The following is an 18,567-nucleotide window of genomic DNA, read 5'->3' as shown; positions in this document are numbered from 1 at the left end:
TCAGGGTGCTTCCAGAAGCGTCTCAGGTGATGCTGTGTCCCTTCCAGAAGCACCTCCTCGAGAGTCCGTGAACCCCGAGTCAAGACTCCTGAACAGCCTCCCGTGACATTGTGTATTCTTCTGCAATGTGACCTTGGGTAGCTTCAGAGGACATTCCATGGAGGGCTGTATCGTTCCTTATGTAGTCAGAGCCCGACGTTGGACAGGTAGAGACATTTGACGGTGTGATCCTTTTCTGTTTTTCTTCCTCTTTTGCTTTCTTTTTGCTATTACAAACGACACCGTGGCAAGCATTTTCATGGCTGAGTCTCTGTGCACGTTGATAAACCACCCTGCACGAGATGAATACCTGTGAATGCCGATCTATTCAGAGGACTTCATTTCGGCTGGCATTCATTTCCCCCGGTGCTGAGCACATCAGTACAGCCCAGGGGCTGTGGGATTAGGGCTCCAGGCGTGGCCACGGGGCACCATCAGAGCAGGAAAAAGCCAGCACAGTCTTGCTGGGCTCAGAGCTTCTGAGATGTGACCTTAAAGATGGATCGCCTCTTGCTCCTAAACAAGCAGAGCTCGCGCCATCAGGATGGCTGTTTGAGCCAGGCAGCTTTGTCCCACAGGTAGCCAAGTGTCTCGACTCGACCCACTTAGGCAGCAAAGCAAACGTATTACCTTCATACCAAGGCAGCCCACAGAGGACGAACCGGAGTGTGCAATGAACAAGTGTCAAGCTCTCAGGGCTAGAGGAAGAGAAATGCAAATTGGAACAGCAATGAGCCATCATTTCCCTTTCATCTGATTGGCAAGGGTTGGCCAAATGCGGACAGAGAATGCAAACAGACCGCTGGCGGGACCGCTGTGGAAGAGCGCGGCCACCAGGGGGCGCCGGTGCCCTTCCGCTGAGTCCTCACCTGTGCTTTTAGGTCAAAGTGAGGGGCGATCTGGTGGGCGAGCAGCAGACTCCAGGGTCCCCAATGAGAGCAGGGGTGCAAAATGCCCCGTCTGTACCCTGTCCACAACTTTGGACTCTTGTGGCGTGTGTCAGGGACGGCTGTCCTCGTTGCCAGGTGAGGGCTGGGTGGGTTCTGAGTTCCCCTAAGGAAGCTGAGAATTAGTTTCAACAGGGGTGTTCCCTCCACCTGCCCCCACCACGTCCGGCTGTCCGTGGGGCATCCTTGTCCCCATCACAAGGCTTTGGAGGAACGCGGCTGGAGGATGTTCCCATGTGTGGAGAGTCCCCCAAATAGAGTGGGTGGAACTTGGTCAGGGAGGAGGCTGGGGAGGTGGGTGCAGAGAGCAGTTTCACCAGGTCTGATGGGGCATGACAGTAACATTAGCTGCTCCTAAGGGCAGACCCTGGGGCCACAGGCACAGGACAGGGAAAGAACGAGGGCAGTGTTTTGGTTTTTTTTTTAATTTTTTAAATGTTTATTTATTAAAAAAATTTTTTTAATGTTTATTTATTTTTGAGAGAGAGAGAGAGAGAGACAGAATGTGAGCCAGGGAGGGTCAGAGAGAGAAGGAGACACAGAATCCGAAGCAGGCTCCAGACTCTGAGCTTTCAGCACAGAGCACGACGCGGGGCTCGAACCCACGAACGGTGAGATCATGACCCGAGCCACAGTCAGACGCCCAACCGACTGAGCCACCCAGGTGCCCCAACGTGTATTTATTTTTGACAGACTGCGAGAGACAGGGCACAAGCAGGGGAGGGGCAGAGAGAGAGAGAGACAGAGGGAGACACAGAATCCAAAGCAGGCTCCAGGCTCTGAACGGTCAGCAGAGAGCCCGACGCGGGGCTCAAACCCATGAACCATGAGATTGTGACCTGAGCTGAAGTCGGACACTTAACTGACTAAGCCACCCGGTCCCCCGAGGGCAGTGTTTTAATGCTCAAAAAGGGTGATAATTTTGGTCCGGTGTTTCAGCCACATTAATAACATAAGAAACACCACAACAATGATAGTAATGTTCATTGTCTCAAAAATGTAAATCAAGTCACCTGCCTAAACTCTTCATTGGTTTCCTGTTGCTTTTATTTATTTTATTTTATTTTTATTTAAAAAAATTTTTTTTAACGTTTATTTATTTTTGAGACAGAGAGAGACAGAGCGTGAACAGGGGAGGGGCAGAGAGAGAGGGAGATGCAGAATCGGAAACCGGCTCCAGGCTCTGAGCGGTCAGCACAGAGCCTGGCCCGGGGCTCGAACTCACAGGCCGTGAGATCATGACCTGAGCCGAAGTCGGACGCTTAACCGACCGAGCCACCCAGGTGCCCCTCCTGTTGCTTTTAGAAGAAAGTACAAACTCCTGACTGTGGTCTGTTGGGATCTTCACAGTCTGGCCTCTGCTACTTGCCTTCTTCTTATCCTGTCCCCTCCTCTGCCCCCCCCCCCCAGCTCCCGACCCCCTGGGTGCCCCCACCTGCACTGTTGCAGCCACATACAGCTGTCCCGCCTTGGACACTGCAGACTCCTCTGTTCCTCAGGACCTTTGCATGTGCTAATCTCGCTCTCAGGAGAGGGCTTCTCTGGCTCCTTGAAACAGATGGGCCTCTTTTCATCCCTCAGGCCATGTGTAGAGGTCCCTCCGCTGTGGGGGTTGCCCCGGACATCTGCCTGAACACATCGCCGGTTACGCTTCACCTTGGCCGCATTACCATTAGTCGTTTGCTTATGCATGTGTGCTTATCCGTCCTGGACACAGCTGTCTGCCTTGTGAGGGTAGAGGCTTAACCTCCTTCTCCCTCAGGCCTCACCACGAGGGCTGCCGCCCTCACAATCCAGACTATTGCAGGGTGTGGGGAAGCGCCCGGAGCTCGGCGGGCTCTCAGGACTGGCGTGTTTCCAGAAATAGTTTTTAAGGCCTTGGCAGACATTCTCCACCCGCTTCAGGGACACGCCTCCAGTCCCCTCTTTGCCTTTAAGGCACAAGACGGCGCTTTGGGCGGGGCCCTTAACAGAGTCCCCGCGGAGTCTGGAATTAGGATATGCTCCCCTCTGCTTGCTCTGGCCTATGGGGGGGACGGGAGGGGGGTGCCACAGAAGCTTACAGGCGGGTTCTGCTCCCCTCCTTGGATGGGACGAATCAGCGGATGTGGGGGGCGGGAGCTGTCTTCCTGACGACAGCAAGGGCTGCCTAGGTATCTCTGGCAGGTGTTTCTGGAACACTGGTTTGGGATGCTCGGTCAAAGCCGAAACATAATGAGCCTGCTCCCCCTTGGCTGGAGATTGGTAGAGAGCGGGATGTGGGAATAGTGCTAGGCCAGGAGCCCGCAAACTACCGCCTGTGAGCTAAGAATGGCTTTTACAGTTTGAAAAGCTGGTAAAAAAAAAAAAAAAAAAAAAAAAAAAAGGCAAAAACGAAAACAAAACACGCACACGAAAAGATTATGCTGCAGAGACATGGCTCTTAAATACCCACCACCTGGCCCTTCACAGAAAAAGTCTGCTGACCCCTGGTCTTGACGATGAGAGGGAAGGGGATCTCTGCCGGATAGTTCTGGAAGGATTGTGATAGCTACTTAGAAAGCAAGGCGCAAGAGGTCTGCCCTTTTCCCTGCCTGTGTGTGGTTGTGGGAGGGGGTGGGGCCTGGAGCTGGTTGAGGGGTGAGCCTGAGAGGGGCGGGGTCTGCAGCACAGGTTGGGGGGGGGTGGGAGGGATTAGCCCGGAACCCCGCCCCCGCCCCGCCCCCTCTGATCTGTTCGTCTCTACCTGCCCACAGTCCTGCTTTCCCACAGTTTCCTCCAGGGTCTCCGCCTCATCCCAACAGTTGTCCTGTGAATGCATCACCTTAACACGAATGCTTTCACCTTTTCCGGGCACGTGCTGGAGGGAGCCACAGGGAACCACAGGTGTCGCCGGTTCCCCTCGACTTGCCGCACTTCACCCTCCCCACCTGGAGGCCGGGTGCGTGGCCCTCTCGCAGAGCAGGACTGAGCCACCCAGAACCACAGGGCAAGGGCGGGTGGCTGTGCCCGGCGGCTCGCGGACCAGGAGCGCGGCTCGGGGAGGAGTGGGGGAGCGTTCCCCTTCCCCGATTGGGTGCTGTCCTCAGGGGTGCAGCCTCTCCAACGGCATAAGGTGATGTGTCACGAGGGTCGCTAAGGCCACAGGCCGCCCGTGAACTGCAGAAACACATGAGGTGTTAGAATCGGGGCCTCCTTGGGCGCAGGCAAGATTCCAGCAAGAGAAGGTGGGATTTTCTGGGGGAAGGGCCCTGAAGGTGCACGCAGAGCTGGGGCCGCCCCTGCAACGGGTCCCTGAAGAATCGTGCTTCATCAGGGGTGGGTGGGGGGGTGCGGGCACAAGGCTTGAGGCCAGGTTCAGGTCTCTCTGACGAGCTACTTTCGTCCCCCGGCACCTGGTTTTCTCCTCTATCAGGAGGTGACAATGGAAGTTTGTGCTTTGAAGAGTCATTGGAAAACGAACCGAGATGCTGCACGTTAACGCCCGCGAGTCTGGCACGCAGCGAGCTCTGTTAGGGCCACGTGAGCGATTTCATGTTTCTGCCCCTGGGGTTGTTGCTGAGGGCAGACCGGATGTCCGTCTTTGCACAGGCTTGGTGCTGCTCCAGAAAATTCTCACATCCCTGGTCCTCTACATGGCCCAGGGAGCCTGCGGGAGGGCAAATAATGCTCCCTAAAGATGTCCATATCCTAATCCCTGGAGCCTGTGAATAGGCCACGTTACTTGGCAAGAGCAACGTTGCCTGTGCGGTTAAGTCGAGGCTCTTGTGATGGGAGATCATCCTGGATTGTCCGCGAGGGCCCAGAACATAGTCACAGAGGTCCTTCTAAGAGGGAGGCAGGAGGGAATTGGGCTACAGGGAGGGCAGAGACCGGGTGATGCCGCCACGGGCCAGGGAGTGCCAGCAGCCGCCAGCAGCTGGACGAAGCGGGGCTGGGATTCTGCCCTTGGATCTCTGCCGATGGCCCTGCTGACACCTTGACCTTGGTCCAGCGAGACTCCTTTTGGACGTCTGACCTCCAGAACCCTAATAGAGTTGTGTTGTTTCAAGCCACTAAGAGTGTGGCGGTTTGTCACAGCGGCTGCAGGAAACTCACACGGGGCCTTTACCCTGTTTTTTGTGCCTCGCGCACGCACGAGAAGACCGAGCACACGAGAACGGGGGAGTCGCGGTGTACCCGGCAAAAACTGAGTGAGCGGGGGGCACCGGTCATGCCCCTCCGAGGGAGGGTCGGCTTCCCCGTCTGCAGAAGGAGGGGAGAGGGCCGGGGAGGGGGGAGCCGCGTGAACAGGGTCCTGGCTTTGATGGCGGCTCCCCTGGGGCTCATCCCAGGTCCCTGGCCACCCCTCCGGGTCTGCAGGCAGGCCCCTCACCCTCTTCTTGGGCAGGTGGTGTTGCCGCTCCAGGGGGCCGCCCTGCATCCTCTTGGCTGCCCTCTCTGCTCTCCGTGGCGGTCTAGCTCACGGCCCCCCGGCTTGCTTACCGTCGAGGTGCTGCCGACGCCCAGGTCTGTATCTTCGTTCCCTGCTGGTTGTTTCCAGCAGCCTGCTTACCTGTCTCAGAGGCACCGTGTCCCGAGGGTGTCTGGCCCCAGACAGTCTCAGTCCTCGAGCTAGTCCTCCCTCTCCTTGGCTACCCCCCACCCCCCACCCCCCATGGACGGTACCAGCCTCTGTTTGACAAACCCCAAGTACAGGGCTGTCTTTGCACGGCCCTTAGGTCTCATCTCCAAGCAGCAGCCACACCTGTCGCATCCACTCCCCAAACTCGTGGCTCCACCCACTTCTGCCCGCTTCCAGCCCCTCCCCACTCCGGTGCCCCATCATCTCCTCCGGGCCTCCCGACGTGGCCTCCTCATTTCCCCAAGGCCTCCATGGCCCCTACAAGTCTGCCGTTCTCACTGCGGCCAGAGCCGCGCTTGAGAGGGGCAAATGTGCTCATACCCCTCCCTGGACAACACCCCCAATGGCCTCTCGCCGCTTGAGATGAAAACCCAAATCCTCCCCTTGGGCCCCGGGGTCCTGTGTGGTCTTTGCCGCCCGCCTCTCCAGCCTTTGCTCACGCTTTGCTTTTGCCTCTGTGCTGACACCACGCGGGCCAGCTTCTTTAGTTCCTTGGACTTGCTGTGTTCCCTCCTGCCTCGGGGCCTTAGCACTGGCTGCTCCCTCTTCCTTTCACTTCATTAATTCAGCTCATCATTCAGATCTCCATCCGAACACCAGCTTCTCGGGGAAGTCTTCCCCCACCCCTAGACCAGGTCTGAGGTCCCTGTTACGAACGTTCACGACACCATCTAGCTTGCTTTCGTTGTGGCCGTTAACCACACAATTGCACGTTGGATCGTTTGACCGCTTACTATAAGCCTCTCTCTCTCTTTTTAAAACCACGTGACTGTAAGCGTCAAAAAGAAGGGACAATGCGACGTCTGTTTCATTCCCCAACTGTATCCCCTCTGCCAGCAGACAAAGATCTTCCTCATCCCTGTTTTTTTTTTAATTTACATTTATTTATTTTTGAGAGACAGAGACAGAGACAGAGCACAAGTGGGGGAGGGGCAGAGAGAGAGGGAGACGCAGAATCCGAAGCAGGCTCCAGGCTCCGAGCTCCAAGCTGTCAGAACAGAGCCGGACGTGGGGCTCAAACTCACAAACCGCGAGATCCTGACCCGAGCCGAAGTCGGACGCTCAACCGACTGAGCCACCCAGGCGCCCCTTCCTCATCCCTGTTGAATGAACAAACAAATGGACAGATGTTTGAAGATCTTTTGAGGCAAAAATGGGAACTGGGAGGTAGTTTTAATATGGCAGAAAATTCAAGCAAAAAACACAAAACACATGTATTTATTTGATATTTACCAGGGCAGGTTAGGAAGTTATGTATGCTTTTCCATTTGGAAAAGCCCCAATCAACTCACGTTTTCCAGCATCTCTTCCTAACTGAGCTCTGAAGAGGTTTCCATGCTCTGGATGGAGAGCCATGCAGAGGAGTAACTGGGACCACCCAAGAACACACAGGCTGAGCCCCCGGGGATGGGGACCCAGTCCTCCTCCCTGCAGTGTTGACCTCAGCAAGAGCTTCGGAAATATGAACAAGGGCACGCGTGTTAATTGCCTTCCCAGCGACGATCCTTTGCTTGCTAAGAAAGCCCTGATTTTTGGTGGGGAGGCAAAGTGCCCCGTCTTTGGTGATGAGCCTTCGTTTCTTTCAGCCAAGCCTGGGCACTCTGCTCCCCTTGGCCTGATACTTGAAACCGTTTGTGTGTGGTCTCTAAGGACAAGGAGAGTCTAGTGAGTGAATTCAGGAGGCTGAAGATGGATGCCATACAACTGTCTAATTGTCAACAATTGTCCATTGTCAATGGTTTAACTGCCAATAATTGTCTAATATACAACCCACACGCATATTTTGCCAACTGTCCCCATCGCGTTCTCCAAAGGATCTCTCTCCTTATCCAGCTGGCACGTTTCTGGTCTCCTTCAACCTGGAACAGTTTCTTGTCCTTTCTGTCTCTGTTGGGGCATCAGTACTTTGAAGAGTTCAGGTCAATTGCTGAGGCCGCCTCTTCTGGGTCCGTCTGATGTTTCCTCAGGGGACAGGGATACTAGGTACGGATGCTGTGTCTTCGGTGCATCCAACCACGGGGCACCTGGCATCCATCTGTCCCATCCCTGGTCGTGTTAACTCTGTTCACTTGTAAGGCCAGACCTGCCAGATTTCTCAATGATAAAGTTACCATATTTTTCTTTTTGTAATCAATAAATGAATGGAGACCGTGCGAATATCCTATTCTTCTCCAAACTTTTACTTGGTGGTGACTCTTTTTTTTTTAAAGTGTTCATTTATTTTGAGAGCGGGGGGGGGGGGCAGGGAGAGAGAGAGAGAGAGAGTAGAGAGAGAATCCCAAGCAGGCTCCTCACTGCCAGCATGGAACCCATGAACCATGAGATCATGACCTGAGCCAAGATCAAGAGTTGGACACTCAACCGACTGAGCCATCCAGGCGCCCCTACTTGGTGACAACTCTTGTCTAAATCAATTATTACTATTATGGTGGCAAAATGAGATTTTCTAACTCTGTTATTCCTTTGACATTTATTAATTGGCATTCTCCTGTAAGGAAGATTCCTGCCTCTCTCCCTCCCTCTCTCTCTTCCTTCCTTTTATCTTTTTATCAGTATAGATTCTCACTTTAACAAATAGATTATAATCCATCATCATTATTTAAACAAATTTTTTTTAAATGTCTATTTATTTTTGAGACAGAGACAGAGCATGAATGGGGGAGGGGCAGAGAGAGAGGGAGACACAGAATCCGAAGCAGGCTCCAGGCTCCGAGCTGTCAGCACGGAGCCCGACGCGGGGCTTGAACTCACGGACCGCGAGATCATGACCTGAGCCGAAGTCGGCCGCTTAACTGACTGAGCCACCCAGGCGCCCCATCCATCGTTAACATTATTAATTCTGATGCTCACATTGTCCCAGATTTGGCAGGTGAGAGCCCCTTCATGTTGGTGGCCGTGTCCTGTTGATAGCCCTTCATCTCCATTTTTCCTGTGTGTCTCAGCTGGGAGGGGGCAGAGACCTGGGGACTGCCCCTTGGGTTTGAAGAGGAGGTCTCCAGGTCACCATCAACAGTCATGTGCTCGAGGCCACTTTTCCAGCCACGGGATGGATGCAGATGACTCATCGCTACCTTTCTGCCCGGGCCTCGCGGAGCCAAGCTCAGGACCCTGACGCGGCCGGCGTCGGGGGAGCTCAGGTGCGTCCCGTAGCCAAGGACCAAACCTTTCTTGGGGTAAAAGAGACTTGAGTCTTTTGACACCGGCTGTGGCAGCAGCAGCAAAATCCTGGCTGCCAGCCTATTGGTTTTGTCATTTGTCTCAGTGAAGCAAATCCAATTGGCAATGTCTTCAGGGGAAAGAGGATCAGTGAGTTCAAACGGAAGAATGTTTGCCAACTGCGTGAGGAAAACCCCCTTTGTGCTACAATGTTCTCAGCCAATCGTCTTAGCAGTTTTGCAGGAGCCACCTTTGGGGAGGATCCCTGCCTCGCTGCCCTCCTCTGGGGCCGGGCTCTGGCTGGGGTGGCACAAGACAGGGAGCTTATCGGCCGCCGACTTGGTTACAGTCCATGCTGAGAGGTTGGCTTCCCGGGCCGAGAGCCTTTTGGGAAATGTGGGAAAGAGCCGGGGTGAGAGAGGACAGTCACTGCTCACCAGAAACCATCGTCCCTAGTAGACAAATGACCCCCGGAGCCCCCCTGGCGAAGACAGGAGAGACACGCTATAGCCAACCAGGCTGGGTGCTGTCACTTTGCACGCAGACGAGCGTCTTACTGATAGAAAATTCTTGTTTCCCAAAATGAGAGACACGGCTTTTTGGATAATGGAGGGAAAGCCTAGCCTTAGAGTTCTGGAAAATCTCCCCTTTTGCACATGAGGCTCCGTGCCTCTGAGCCTTCGCACTTGCTGTTCCTTCTGTTGGGAATGTCCTTCCACCCGGCACGCCGGTGGATGCCATTCACCCTCCAGCTCACCACACAGAAGAGAGGACGCCCTGTCTCTTTTTTCTCTTCCTCTCCTCCTCCATCCTTCTCTCCTTCTCCCCTCCCTCTTTGTCTCTCTCTCCCTCCCTTCCCCTCCCCCCTCCTCCAGTGACATAACTGCCGCATCATAAGCTGACCCAGGGGTCTGGCGGAGCACAGCCACCCGCTCAGTCCAGAGGCGCTCGGCGTCTTCACGCCTGGCTGTGGCTCGCATACCCCCCCTTTCCCCTCTGCACGCTGAGGTCCTCAGCCGAGCCTTGTTGAATGAACGAATGGGCAGACGGACTTCCGGGACGCAGAACTATCCGGAGACCAATGCGAACTCGTGTGGCGAGCGTGTGCGCGCCCCTGCTGGGGACCTGTCTGTCCACTGCTGTCCCAGCGTTGGGCACGGAGCCTCCCTTTTGCCACTCTTCCACCACTAAAGACCGGCCAAGCACGCACCCACTGTGCCGGTCTGGGGAGGTCAGACGTGAAGAAGACACGCTTCCTTGAGCTCAGAAGTTCAGGGTCCAGAGGAGCAGACAGGCACGTAAAGGGAGAGTAACGCTACAGCCTCGAACTGGTGCAGTACGAGCTAACACGGGCTCTGCTGGACACGGGGCCCTTCCTCCTCCCTGAAGCCGGCCAGGCTTCCCCCAGGGGGGCTGCGCACGGGTGGGGTGGGATGTGAGAGGACGGGATCGAGCGCTCCGAACGCGAGGCCGAACGTCACACGATCGTGAGCCAATGGTTCCTGAAATTCGCTTTGATGTGCAAGTGCTCTGGATGACAAGCATGTTTCTGGAACGAATGATGCTCGCACACCAAGGTTTCACTGTACAAGGAATTCAAATTCATACCGGTCGCCGAAGGCCACGCTCTCTTCTGACGTCGTAAGCTGGTGTTCTCCAGGACGACAAGGAGGGAGGCCGTTCCAGGGTGAGGCACGACCCTGAGACCCGCGAGGGGAGTCGCAGCTCGTGCCTTTTTTGTTTGCTTGCTTCTGTGTTGTCGTGGTGGAGGCTCGAATCCGGGCTGTCGGTGGAGGAGGTGCGGCCGGAGAAGATTCAGGAGCAAAGGGCAAGACGATTAAAAGACTTCGCGGACCTTACGGGACCGTCCAAGGATCGGGGATCGCAGGGGGCTACTGAGGGTTTTCCCCCTGGGGGGGTGACCGGGTTGTAGCTCCGTCTGAGAAAGGTCACTCTGCCTGCCATTGAGAGGAGGGCGGCCAGAGGATCAGGGCAGGGCCTGGAGCCTAGCCTCGTGTCGCCGTCGAACGGGTGGGGAAGACGCGGTCCTGGACGGGGCATCAGTGGAGAGAGGAGCGGACCAGCTCCGAGGGGACGGACAGATGGTCTTGCCACCTCCAGCAGCAGAAAGCACCGAGGGGAGACATGTGAGGGACAAGAGGCTGCGTGGGGCTGAGTGTGAGAAGCTGGGACGCTCGCAGGTGTTGCGTCCGGCACGCAGGTGGCCGCCGGGGGAACGTGGCAGGTGGGGCTGAGCGCAGAGGGAGATTAAGGAGGGGACGACAGAGACTCCAGACCCTGCTTCTGGACCTCAGGGCAGGGTCAGCGGGCCAGGGGGTCTCAGATGGACACTGTGCCGCCCGCGGCCGCCTCGTCACAGTCTCTCCCTGCCGCTTTCAGCTGAGTTTAGCACAGGCCGAGACTTGGCCCTTCGGCCACGGAACTTGTCTGCTGGAGGGGAGAGGGGTTAAGAGCCAGGAGCGCTGTTCTCGTCTGCGGTGTTTCCTGCCATTCTTTTCAAAACTTTGGATTGGGGGCCAACGATTGAAGCCCGAGCTATTAGTCCATTTTTCTCAAGGTTGTACAAGAGAAAGACTTAAAGCGGCCAGCAGGGAGGAGGCTCCCAGCTGCCTGGAGTCTCCCCTCCTCCTCCCTGTCTTCTGGGTTCATCCAAAATTCTTCCCCAAGGAAGAATCGCTTAAAGATTGGGGGTGATGGGGGAGGGGGGAGGGGAAGCCTCTCCCAAGAGGTCAGGTGAAGTCCCAATTTCAGAATCCACGTTGCGGGGTGGGGGTGGGGGGTTCAGGAGAACCCCGGGTCCTCGGAGACAGTCCTCCCGCCCGCTTTTCCTAGATGGCTGGTTTCACTGAACCTTACACCCCCCCCCCCCCCCCCGCAGGAGCAAGAATCACGAGCCCATTTTGTGGATGAGGCAACCAAGGCCCCGCGAAGCTGAGTCGAAGGCTCAAAGTCACACAGCCAGAAATGAAGTCCCGAAGGCGTCTCAGGTCTGTGAAATCCCAGGCTGCTGTCTACCTTCCAAACTCTCCCAGTCTGGAAGTCAGCGATTGCCCCCACCCTCACCCCACCTCCCCCGTTCCCCAAACGCGGATGAGGCCAGGACACCAGGGCTGGGCCGGGGGGGGGGGGGGGGGGGGGCTCTTGGTCTTCCCGGGGCGCGTTCTCCCCGGCGACGGCCGGGCCCTGGAGCGCCTCTGGCACCTGCGGGTTCGCCCCCCAGGCTCGGGCGGCGGAGCGCGGAGAGTGAGCGCGCCGCGGCACAGGTGGGGCGGCGGCGCGGGAGCCCGGGGAGCGCGGAGGCGCGGGGGCGCGGGCCCGGGGTGCAGCGAGGGACGGAGGCAGCGCGGCCGTGCCAGCCGCCGCCGGCCGCTTGCGGCCCCCGCCCCTCGGTGCCGGCCGGCTCTTCGCTCCTCCGGCGGCGAACCAGACACGGCCGCGGCCGCCGCCGCCGCCCGGCGCGCACCGGCCGCCACCCGCCCCCGGCGCCCGCGCCGGAGGGGCGCGACGCGGCCGCCGACCCGGAGGCGCTGGAGGAAGCGAGAGGGGTCCCCGCGCACTTCGGGCGCCGGCGCAGCGCACGGTGAGCGTCCCCCGCCCCGGGGCTCGGGGATTCCTCAGCCCCCGGGTGCCCGATGGGGTCACCCGGGGGACGCAAGGCTGAAGTTGGGACCGCGCGCAGCCCGCCCCCGCCGCCGAGCCCGACATGCTGCCGCCGGGGAGCAACCGCACCGCGTCCCGGGCGCGCTTCAGGCAGCAGCAGCTGGCGCAGCGGGGCTCCGTGGGGGGCTCGGAGGGGGCGGCGCCCCTGGGGGCAGCGCAGGTGGTCACCGCCGGCCTCCTGACCCTGCTCATCGTCTGGACCCTGCTGGGCAACGTGCTGGTGTGCGCGGCCATCGTGCGCAGCCGCCACCTGCGCGCCAAGATGACCAACGTCTTCATCGTGTCCCTGGCTGTGTCCGACCTCTTCGTGGCGCTGCTGGTCATGCCCTGGAAGGCGGTCGCCGAGGTGGCCGGTTACTGGCCCTTTGGGGCCTTCTGCGACATCTGGGTGGCCTTTGACATCATGTGCTCCACCGCGTCCATCCTGAACCTGTGCGTCATCAGCGTGGACCGCTACTGGGCCATCTCCAGGCCCTTCCGCTATGAGCGCAAGATGACCCAGCGCGTGGCTTTGATCATGGTCGGCCTGGCCTGGGCCTTGTCCATCCTAATCTCCTTCATCCCAGTTCAACTCCACTGGCACAGGGACAAGGCAGGCTCCTGGGGCGAGGCGCCACCGCCATCCGGCCCGGCCAACGGGACGCCCTGGGAGGAGGCAGGGGAGCCAGAGGCGAGGGCGGAAAACTGCGACTCCAGCCTGAACCGAACTTACGCCATCTCCTCTTCGCTCATCAGCTTCTACATCCCCGTGGCCATCATGATCGTGACCTACACGCGCATCTACCGCATCGCCCAGGTGCAGATCCGCAGGATCTCCTCGCTGGAGAGGGCCGCCGAGCGCGCGCAGAGCTGCCGCGGCCGCGCAGCCTGTGCGCCCGACCCCAGCCTGCGGGCATCCATCAAGAAGGAGACCAAAGTCCTCAAGACGCTGTCGGTGATCATGGGGGTCTTCGTGTGCTGCTGGCTGCCCTTCTTCATCCTTAACTGCACGGTCCCCTTCTGCAGCGGCCGCCGCGAGGGTCCTGGGGCCGGCTTCCCCTGCGTCAGCGAGACCACCTTCGACGTCTTCGTCTGGTTCGGCTGGGCCAACTCCTCCCTCAACCCGGTCATCTACGCCTTCAACGCTGACTTCCGGCAGGTGTTTGCGCAGCTGCTGGGGTGCGGTCACCTGTGCTCCCGCACCCAGGTGGAGACGGTGAACATCAGCAACGAACTCATCTCCTACAATCAGGACACCGTCTTCCACAAGGAGATCGCAGCTGCCTACATCCATATGATCCCCAATGCCGTGTCCCCGGGGGACGGGGAGGGGGACAAGGAGGAGGAGAGCCCTTTCGATCGAATGTCCCAGATCTCTCAGACGTCCCCGGATGGTGACCCTGCTGCTGAGTCTGTGTGGGAGCTGGACTGCGAGGGAGAGGTTTCTTTAGGCAAAATAACGCCCTTCACCCCGAACGGATTCCAGTAGAGTGCCCGAGAAAGGCCCCTTCTGGATCTATATAATTGCACAGACATTAACAAGCATGAAGAATACATACACACACGTCCAGTGCTGCTCAGTTCATCACATTTTCTGTGTCTGTGTAGGAGCCCATGTGCTTAGAAACGTCACCAGACTGATTTGTTGGTGTAAGAATTGGCAGAAGGTTTGGAATATATACTGCAGCCTAGCAGAAACGGACCGGGGGGGGGGGGGGGTCCAGTTAGAGAAGAGAAGGTGGTGTTTGGTTCTTTAAAAAACAAACAAACAAAAAAGTCGCAGTTGATCTTTAAAAAATATACTCGCCCTCCCTTTTACACAAATGAACTGTTCAGTGACTTGTTTTTGTCTGGTGGGTTTTTAGACAACAGGTTCTATGTGTGTGCAGTGCTGATGGGGGTGCGGGTGACATTCCTGTATCTTGCTTCCTGTAGCCCTGTGTTTATGCAGTTTCTGCCCTCTGTGTGTGTCTTTACCACAGCTGGGGAACTCTTTCCGATTTGTTCTGGTGTCTAATAAACACAAATTATGTGGACTGTGGGGTGATTATCTTTGCTTTGCCTAAACTGGAGTTTAGGATCGCTCCTGGAGAAGCCACGAGAGCATCTTTACAAGCAGGGAAGGTTTGGGCTTGGTCTGGAAGCACACATTTATTTTCTTAGCAGACAGGTTGGCCTTAAAGGTACACACAGGAGCAATTCCAATTGCTTCCAATTGAAGAGCTTCCAATTCCTCAGGTTTTTCTTTCTTTCTTCTTTCTTTCTTTCTTTCTTTCTTTTTTTAGATACACACTTTTCACGTCTGTGCTGAAAGCTGGCTTCAGTACCACGGCATCAGATAGGGACTTCTTCAGCCTGAAATTCTAATAGTGTTTTCTCATTTGGAATCTTCTTTTTAAAAATAACGTGAAATAATTCTCCCGGTTCCTAGGCAGATGTTGGCATATCAGTTCATTGAAAAGATCACGCAGAATAATAGCTTTATCTTTCTCAATCTCAAACCTACAGGGTTTTAGAGTTACATGGCTCTTGATCAACATTTCTGGAAGGCTTTGAAATGTGTGAGCGGACATGCTTTAAAAAACAAACCTCTGTTTTAAATAGACATTTTCACTTGTAGACGATGGGAAATGAGGGCACGCGTTTCCACGAAAATGTAGGAGCCAGGGATGATATCTGAATGAACTTGAAATGGGAAAATCTATTGGCTGAAGTATTCCACAACAAAAAAGAGCCCAACGCATCCCAGTCTTTTTGTTCCTCTCTGCAGCCTGCACAGAAAAGGGGAGCGTTTTATTCCAGAAGCATTCCAGTTGAGAGCCTGTTCGTACTGATAGATCGAAAGGCGAGCATTGTTCACGGAAGCAAATGAAATCTGAATGTGTAATTTCTTACAAGTCCCTACCTTGAAGCAGGCTTATCAAGGACAGTTCAATCCATTTTGGTCTCTTTAGGGATAATTTTATTGCCGGTCTGCTGAACCCAACCACGTCTTGTTTGCTGCACGAGGTGCAGTGCTTGGCACATGATGCTTCATAAATATTTGTTGAATGAACACTTCTGGAACGGTGAGATTGAAACCAAGTCCACTTTGGTACCTTAATTTGCATGTATGATTGAGTCAAACTGGATTCAGAATCTGCAGTCTGTGTTCAATTTTTGACCTCGTGTGAACTGAAGGCTACGTGCACCATTAGGGAAACACTGGGGGCCACGGGAAGTGCCCTGCTCTCAGATTCGGAAGGTGGCTGTGTGACCTTGGGTGAGGCAAGTAACCTCTCTGGGCCGTACTTTCTGTAAGTTGAAACCCCTATGCTAGCACACTGTTTCCCAAATTGTTTTCCAGGATGCAGATGTCATGGACGGGGTCTCGGGTGAAGTAAGCTCAGAAAACCCGGCTACAGTACCTGTTTCCTCTACAAGGCTTCTTAGGGCTTTTCTGTGCAGCGTGGATCCCCAAGCAGGAGAGAATTCGGCCCTGCTTCCCGATGTCTTTGACCTTGTGAGTCCTCGTTTGGCTCAATTCCTTATTCCCTTCTCTCTGGAGACCACAGTGGCGGGGAACGCAGTTTGAGAGACCCTTATTGGTCTGGAAGTCTCTAAAGGGTAGCTAATCTATTTGAAAGGAACCGTTGTTGCAAGCAAGTTTGTGTGTGTGTGTGTGTGTGTGTGTGTGTGTGTGTGCGCGCATGGGGCAAACATTCTATGTCCCAGTTCAAACCATTTGTGTGTTAGGAAAAATGGGTTATGTGGGGACTTTGAAAGTCCCTTCTGCAAAGTGTCTCGAATCATTTCTTGTGATTATTTCCACCTACTATGTGCTGGGCACTGTCCTGGGAATCCAGTCACCGATCAAACGCTCTGGTGTCTTGAACTTGTGTTTCAGTAGGAGGGACACAGTGGAACTGAGCCCCGCATCGGACTCCCCCCCGCGTTGGGCTCCGCATGGAGCCTGGTTGGGATCCTCTCTCCCTCTGCTCCCCTCCCCGGCTCGCCCTCGCCCTCTCTAAAAAAAAAAAAAAAAAAAAAAAAGGAGAGGCCCAATGCAGAGAGGCCCAGACGAAGAAGAAGGGTCGGGGCGAGGCTAAGGTCTAGGCCGAAGGGTGCTCCTGGCAGAGGGACGTCTGGAAACGGGGCCACGCACGGCAGCCGGGAGGAGAGCAAGGAGGTCAGTGCGGCTGGAGCCCTGTGGGTGGTTCCCGCCGAGAACAGGAATAGGCGACGACAGCAGGCGCTACGGGGGTGCGTCCTGCGCTGGGCACCACGCACGTGCTAATTCACGCTCACCCCCCGGCGGGGCAGGACCTTCATCACCCCCATTTTACAGGCAAGGAAAGGAAGGCATCAGGAAGCTAAATAACGAGCCCAGGGTCACACAGCCCCTGACTGGCTGAGCTGCACTTGACCTTAGGCAGTCTGGCCACGGAGGCTTTCGTATTCGCTGCGGTGGTGAGAAGGGCTGTCAGGGCGTCCCCAGTCTGCAGAGGCACTAACGCCGGGATCAGACGACTCCTCGCCCATTTGCTACTAGCTGGTTACCGGACACTGTCCTATATCCACCCGTAAGCCAGCCTCCACCGCGCACCTGCTCTGAACACTGCTTCGCGTTTGGGGAGGGGAGGTGGCAGAGGGCAGCGGGAGAAAGAGCCGCGTCCTGAGCCCTTACGTGGACGGCCAAGCGCTTTCCTGAATCTGTTTGGTCCTCACGCTAACCTCACGTGCTGTTTTCCGTCCATCTTCCCGGTGAGGACACTGAGGCAGAGACAGGTGACGTTGCTCATCCAAGGTCACGCGACCACTAAGTTGCGGGGTCAGTATTTAAACCTGGGCCAGTGGTTCTCGGCCGGGGTGACTTTGTTTCCCAGGGGACACTTGGCCATGTCGGGAGACACTTTTGGGTGTCATACCTGCCTGTGGGGTGCTCCTGCCTTCTCGCGGGTAGAGGTCACGGCTCAACAGCTTACGGTGCACGCACAGCCTCCGCCACAAACAATTATCCGGCCCTGAGAGGCCCTGACCCGGGCTGGCGGACTCCAGGTGCCTGCACCAGACCCACAGAGTTACACTGCCCAGGCTTGAGGCTCCGCAGAACCGAGTTCAGACTGTAGTTCCTACATTTATTAGTTGTCTGCATTCGGGCCCCTCTTGTAGCGTCAGTTTCTTTATCTGAGGAATGGGTACATTAGCCCCGGGGGTTTGGGTCGGGATGAAATGAGAGTGCATGATACCGAAGTTGTTTGTTTCCTTCTTTTTCCTCTTCTTTCTCCTTGTTCAAAGAACTCCACGGCTCGATACATTCTGAGTGGACTTGGAGGTTCCCAGCTCGTGGAGAGCTACATCACCCTAGAAGCGAAGGCCACAAGAGCTGAGATCCGTTCTGTCTTGGCCGCGCCGTCCTCTTGGCCTAGAATAGCGTCTGGGGTGGAGTCGGTGATCAGTATGTGTCTGTTTCCGCCTCGGAGGCGCGCAAGCGCGAGCTCGCACGCGCAGACCGGTCTTCGGCGCTTCCGCTAAGTAGGTAGGTGCTTACGCAGCAGCAAGTCCCGGTGGTGTTGCCCATTGCGGGGTGCTGGTCCTCGCGTTGGGGGCTGATCAAAGGCCTGCACGTCCCCACAGAAGTGGGAGGAAGTACGGCACCCCCGGACGCTCTTTTGTAACTAGCAAAGGGCCTCCAGGAGGCCGCGTTCCTGCTGCGTAGATTCTGACGTGCGCTCTGGGCAGGGACGCCACAGAGGCAAGGCTGTGACCCTCTCAGAGCGTCGCGTCGGGGGCACACGCTGTCGATGCCCGTTACTGGCGATGTCAGTCTTGATCGCGGCGCTCTGGCAGAGCCCCCTACAAAGTTACTAAGGTTACTTGGTACTTGTAATGAAGATACTTGATAGGCGTCCTCCGGAGAGATACTTTGAGGTTCCAAAAACACCCCAGGATTCTTCCTCAAACTTTCACCCCTTGGTTTTGCCATCTACTAATCACCCTTCCCCGAATCAATTATTATTGTGCTGGCCAGACGGCATGTTTAAAAAAAATTCCATCACTGGGGCGCCTGGGTGGCTTAGTCAGTGCAGCATCCGACTCTCGGTTTCCGCTCAGGTCATGATCTCACGGTTTCATGAGTCTGAGCCCCACATCGGGCTCTGTGCAGAGGGCACAGAGCCTGCT

The 18,567-nt window shown here is 56.2% G+C and overlaps 1 protein-coding gene and 1 long non-coding RNA gene across 2 annotated transcripts; one reads left to right on the top strand and one right to left on the bottom strand.

Annotated features, from left to right (window-relative positions):
- The first annotated feature begins 12,469 nt into the window (after nucleotides 1–12,469).
- On the top strand, nucleotides 12,470–13,894 carry DRD5 (dopamine receptor D5). Its single transcript, XM_042934062.1, has one exon. The coding sequence runs from the start codon at nucleotides 12,470–12,472 to the stop codon at nucleotides 13,892–13,894; it is 1,425 nt and encodes a 474-aa protein (XP_042789996.1).
- A 3,607-nt stretch (nucleotides 13,895–17,501) lies between these two features.
- On the bottom strand, nucleotides 17,502–18,228 carry LOC122217252. The gene is made up of 2 exons (XR_006201369.1): nucleotides 17,936–18,228; nucleotides 17,502–17,821 (listed from the first exon to the last, which is right to left on the bottom strand). It is a non-coding gene; the product is annotated as an uncharacterized LOC122217252 (long non-coding RNA).
- Nucleotides 18,229–18,567: the final 339 nt, after the last annotated feature.

Source organism: Panthera leo, chromosome B1 (genome assembly GCF_018350215.1).
Source record: "Panthera leo isolate Ple1 chromosome B1, P.leo_Ple1_pat1.1, whole genome shotgun sequence".
NCBI lineage: Eukaryota > Metazoa > Chordata > Mammalia > Carnivora > Felidae > Panthera > Panthera leo.
This window is presented reverse-complemented; position numbering and strand designations above follow the sequence as displayed.

Excerpts from the sequence above, each read along its gene's own strand:
- DRD5 (XM_042934062.1), top strand. The coding sequence starts at position 12,470 with ATGCTGCCGCCGGGGAGCAACCGCACCGCGTCCCGGGCGCGCTTCAGG.